Source organism: Trachymyrmex septentrionalis, unplaced genomic scaffold (assembly GCF_001594115.1).
Source record: "Trachymyrmex septentrionalis isolate Tsep2-gDNA-1 unplaced genomic scaffold, Tsep1.0 scaffold11, whole genome shotgun sequence".
Taxonomy (NCBI): Eukaryota; Metazoa; Arthropoda; class Insecta; order Hymenoptera; family Formicidae; genus Trachymyrmex; species Trachymyrmex septentrionalis.
Window position 1 is genome coordinate 648,287 of NW_017304228.1, and position 6,000 is coordinate 654,286.

At 39.2% G+C, this 6,000-nt stretch overlaps 1 protein-coding gene across 1 annotated transcript in view; it reads left to right on the forward strand.

Moving 5' to 3' along the window:
- Nucleotides 1–6,000, forward strand: part of LOC108750080 (growth factor receptor-bound protein 14-like) — a 324,408-nt gene that overhangs the window by 70,126 nt on the left and 248,282 nt on the right. The window contains exon 2 of the mRNA XM_018489315.1: nucleotides 258–526. Within this exon, the coding sequence (XP_018344817.1) occupies nucleotides 258–526 (269 nt within the window). The remainder of the gene's footprint in view (nucleotides 1–257; nucleotides 527–6,000) is intronic.

Below are 6,000 nucleotides of genomic sequence, written 5' to 3' on the forward strand. Positions count from 1 at the left end.
CTCGTAGTTTTGCATCGTAAAGTGATAAGTTTGCGACTATATATTATTAGTTTGCGCAATGGCTTGACATTACGACAGCCCGCTTAATTTCAAATCATTGGCTTGTGTCTTTGGCGTTCTTGTCTTTTGACACGATAAATACACATAAATGAAATACGTCGATTAGCATGGCGATTGCCGAACGTGTGATTATCGTTATCGTAGGTTCGTTTTTGTGATGGTCACTGGAAACCCATCGTCGACCGGTCTCGTTACAGTGCCGTCGGTATGGCAGCAGACTCCACTGATACTTCCTTGCTAACGAGCGCCATCGAGGAAGATCCAACTGAGAGCCCGAATGCCGCGATCCATATAGGACGATCTGAGATTCTCCATCTCCACTGCCATCACCATCATCCCCGCAGCAAGGATGTTCCAAGGAAATGTCGGAGAGATCAAAACGGTGCGCTATTGTGCGACTTCGACGAGGTGATCGATTACGTCGATTATGCTAGACTGATTCGGAGCTGGTTATCAAGAACATGCAGTAAGTCTTGCGCGTTTTTCTTTCAAGCGGACTTTCATTCATACCTCTGTGCCCTTGATGATTACTAATCGATATCGAAAATTAAAACGGTAACGACGATAATGATAATGGGGGAAAGGAAAAGAATTTACGCGAAACGCGATTTTAATTTCGATGTACGCGGTGTATTACACGGAGAAAAAAAGAAACCAGTTTTACTAACGTATTTAAAAATTTAGCCAGATGTAGAATTGAGAATAATTGAAAATAATTTGGTTTGTATCCAGCTAAATTTTTAGATACCTCAGCAACATTGTTCTTTCCGTGTACCGTAGCTGTATATCCGGTTTTAAAATCTTGTCTTTGAACGATTGTAATCGCGATAACTTGAAGAAGAGACGGGGGTTTATGCGATTCCCAATGCGGAATCGATTTCCATGCATCGGATTACTTTAAGCTCGTATTTCGCGACGCGCTTATCGCGCCGAGGAACGGAACACGGTCGGGTTCGATAACGGGGATTACGTTGAGACAATTTGACAAATAATCGCTTTTTCGATAATGACACGTCCGATATTAAGATGTTACGTTTAATTATCGTCGGTACTCGATGTGCCCTCACGCTGGTCGAAACCAGCTCGGGGATTATCACAGCTTTAACGAGCAAGTCTGATAAGCTCTTATTTTTGTCGCTGTTATAATAATGCTTACTACGATAAGCTCCCGTTTTATCTCTGACTTTATATAGACTCTGCTTACAAACAACGGGAAGCGTCTTTACTCAAGTTCGTGACGGATATTCCTCCGAATGCATCTATATAATTAATGTTTTACTAATCAATGTCTCTTACATGTCAAGCGTTGTTGCGATCAAGGTTTGTTTTACCACAACCCATTTTCTCTTGACCATTTCATTTCTATGTTTGCAGTGTAGCTTTGGATATGAATATATTGTCCATCCGAGGTAAGACGTATTTTTTATGCGAGTCCCTGCCCCCATCCCATTTCGTATTTGCGCTCATATTATCAACACGTTAAACTTTTAGAACACTTTCAAACTTCTATACGATCGATACGGTAAAAAAAAAAAAAAAAAAAAAAAATATCCGTTTTCCAATAATGTTAGCAAACTACGTACATATCGTATATTTTTCGCTTTGGCGCTAATAACAGGCTTCTCCAAAAAGAGGTGTAAACTCTACCGCCCTTTGTGGGAACGTGAATAGCGTAAGGACGATCACATAGTTTCCCTGAACGGTGACATTTAATCCTTGCTTAAATTAGCAAGGAGCGGTAAGTCATGCTTACCGGCACGTGTGCTTGAATTTGTAATAGCTGTTGTTTGTGTTGCAAAGTTCTGGTTAAGTAGGCTTGCTAAATTGCGATGTATGCACGAGCAGATTATTTTGATTTATACGATATGTCCTGCACGACAACGTAGCGATAAGAATGGGCTTTACACATTTCTATCGTCTCTAAATTAATATCTACTTTTTTATTTATTATCTATATTTGTTACGCTATATCTGTGTCGTATTATTATACTTCGAAATTCTCTCACGAACGTATTCTTGAACTATATAAATTTGTGTCTAGTTTTATCAAATTTTCTATGTTTCTCTTATCGATTCTTATGTATAATAATCTTTTTAAGCCTACTTTTATATCTAAAAAAGTATTATGTATTTTAAATAGAAATATAAATGACTTATACGATCTTTTTTATCAATTATACGCTAAATATAATACTTTTGTATATCTGTACATACAATTTTACATATATATTTGTACAACTATATTTTTCTTCGTATTCGACAGTTTGAGTATTTGACGTTACAATTTTAATATTTTTGACATCGACTTGCATGTCGAGATACGAGCATGCGATTTTCCGCATTCCGAGGAAAAAATTGGTTTTAGATTCTAGTACGCTGCATTTGAAGATGCGCAATAGGTATAGAACAGTAAAATGATAGGGGCATTGGAAATCAGAGATTGATAAGATAAGAGTTAAAGCATCAATGAACTCATGAGTATAATAAACGTGCTAAAATAAACGTCGGGTATCTTTATCACTCTACAACTGGACTATCACAGATAGTTACGGGTATCATTAATTGTTTATGTCAACACGATAGAAAATAGAATTACAAAGAGGTTGGTATTTTGCTCTTTGATCATATCTCTCTATCGTTACTCGTATTGTATCAGAGGTTATCACTGTCATCTGCAATCATGACCGTGCGCGTCGTACAGGCTCACACGGTGATAAAATTTAATCGCGTCAATCTCGCAAATGTGACTCGATCAGTCGTACATAGATCAATTTAACTTGATTCACTAATTCCACATATTTACGTCTATTGCAGTTTGCACGTAGCACGTAGCGAGGCTACGATGGTTTTTCGGAGAAAGCGGGTTTCAGTTGAAAATCGTTTTAAATACACACGCCTTTAAGACGCTTCATTAAAACGCCTCGAGCGATTTAGCGAGCGAAGAGGAATGACAAGAAAAAAATCGAGCGGATCGTGTTTGCGGGAGCCGGTAGAGCGAGGTAAACGCACTTGGGTTTGTTTACTGCGCAGTTTACGTGAGAGAACGCGACAAGAAAGGCGAAGAAGGCAGACGGGAATGTGAATGACCGTGCCGAAAAGTCGACTGCCACCTTCTCGTTGTGCGACGCGTGTCTTTTACAGTTAATGCTAACAAACTGTGTCTGAGTCTGCTAGGCGCTATGTGGCATACTTTGGCGCTGAAATAAAAATTTTCAAATGTATCTGTGTCGTTAATCTTCCGAAGGTGACATCGAAACCTGCAACGCACCTCACTAACACCTGAGTCCGTGAGAGCCATTTAATTTATGTTAATTGAAAGACACTAGTTGGTTTCAAGAAAGTAAATTAGCATAACTCAAATGAAAAAAAAAATACCGACAACGAGTACATATTTTTATAAGAATACTCTAAAGGATCCCGTACTAATTACACAGAAATTGGATCCTGGTGAAATGAGTTAATTAATTTTCGCACGTCATGTAGCTTATAACGATGAACAAAAGATGTGTATACGTATAAGACTTAATAATATATAGTTTTTGTGTAATGGCATCAAAGGTTTAAGACACGTGCTTATGTATCATGCGCAAACATCATTGATTATATCTCAAAAACTATTCATTGAACCTTGCATCTGACATCCTTTATTTACCATGTTATACGCTATCATATATGTGAAAACTAACACGTTTCATTCAATGTTCATATAATTAGTGCAGGAGCCTTTGTAAACGTAACATAAAGAAAGCTCTGTTTAATATTATGACGAAGAGATTTATAGTTTAGTGAGTCCAATAAACGTCAGCTCACCGGAGGGTTAAATCTCCCACGCGGAGCATAAATATAATTTACGACATGCGAAAGTGCGACACGTAATTGATACATGAAGACCTCCGTGTTAAAACCGACCATATTTTGTCACGTATTAGCACATTTCCCAATGTGTTGATTAGCAAAGATTTGTTAACGAATCGGCAGAATTCGGCACGAAAAACAGTCCTTGCGTCATTGCGAGTCCACAGGCACGCTCTATCTCTAAATACGGATAGAATCGAGGTCGTGTCGAATGGCGACGCGTGTACATCACGTGGGACCACCTTGCCGACAAACGCGAGCAAAGTAAACCGAACGAACAGGCGGAAGAGGCAGAGGAAAAGAAGAAACGAGCGATACGGCCACCCACATGCGGTTGCTCGGGACATAAATTGCGAGTCAATTATGCACTTGGTGCATCCGTAACGACGGGATATCCTTTAAATTTTCGGAAAAGATCCTTCTTCGATGAAGGAGACACGCTTTTAGCGGAATATTTGAAAATGTCTGACCTTTAAAAAGAGTCGTCGGGATACCCGCAAACAAGATAGTTCAGATTAAATTATCAATTTAAGAGTATAATTAAAATTTCAGACTCACAATTTTGTATGCCGCGTTTATATTTATCATGAATAATTAGGGATGGTTCCGCGTGATCGTTTCACAAGTGAGATGATCGCAAAAATATTTTTCCTTCGGCGAACGCGTGTTCGTATACAGTTGCAACAGTGTTTACCATTATCTTCGCCGACGCGATTACAACTTTCCACATCCTCGTGTTACACTTCAAGGCCGCCAGTTTCATCGTATCATCACGTAAGCCGTCGTAAGCAATGGTGAAGAAACGGTGGAGGAGAAATCGCGAAGTACAATGTCGAAGATACCGTCGCGTCGTTTTGCGGAGGCAATTTCGTTTGGGCTAATCGGTGCTGCACCGATTACGTCTGCATTCGGTTTCGTCGTTATACAATGTATTGAAATGAAAAAAAAAAAACTGTCAGTTTGAACGATAAAAACCGATAGAATATCCGTCGAAATGATTTTGACGCTAGAACTATCGATAGATATTATAGATCGTTAGATTTAGCGTTAGATAGAGCGTTAGATTTTATACGACAGAAGTGTCAACACTAAAATCTTACAATTAGAAATCGTATAGAAAGTAATAAGAATCCAGCTGAATAACAATGGCATTAATAATGACGTAGTAAAGTCCTCGAAGAAAAAAGGATATTGAATTTATGTAAAATGAAAAGAAAAAGATATCTCCTTATTTCTTGAATTATTCCAGATTTCGATGAGAAATATTGTTCTGTTGAAATTGCTTCCAAATACCATGTACGAGACCGGCACACAGCCAATGTTGGTGTGCCGAGAAGGTTCCATGGGCAGAAAGCAGCCTCCCTCGGAGAGAGATCCCGATGGAACTCGTCTCATTAGGTTTCAACTCTTTATTTTCGCGGCGTGGCGGCCGAACCCTTTTTACTGTCCGGCCGGCTGGGCCGTCTAGCGACATTAATCATAAATTTCATCTCTCGGGATCTTTCATCTGGTTTTGTTTCGTTCCGTTTCTGATCGTTTCCTTTTACTTTGTCTCCCCTTTTCGTCCGTCATAACCCTTTCAAGGTCGTCATTTGTGAAATGCAGGACTTACGGAATGCACACGACAACGCGACAATACCAGGGAAAAAAGGCGTGTTGACGGTAATATAACCGTTTGTAAACATTGTTTTGGTATTTTATTTTCTTGGCTGCTTGCGTTTTGAAAGAAAATAAAATATTATGCAAACGAATTCGCAGAAACAGTAATTGACGATGAAGAGTCGAAAGCGAATTAGTTTATTTGCGGTCATTTCTGTTGCGACTTAAAATATCTGAGTAAACATGTGACTTCTTCCCAATACGGTAATTACAGTAATTTGAGAAGTTAGATACAAAATATTGAAGCTTTTTGATTCGGTTAAAACGCGCGGCGTAATACTCACGATATCGCGGAGACGCAAAGCGAAAGCTCATGGGGGAAGTGGTATTATTAGAAATATCGATATCAGATACCTCGAGAGAGAGAGAGAGAGGGGTGGGGGAGGGAGGGAGGGAGACAGAGAGAAAGAGAGATGGTGTTCTCGC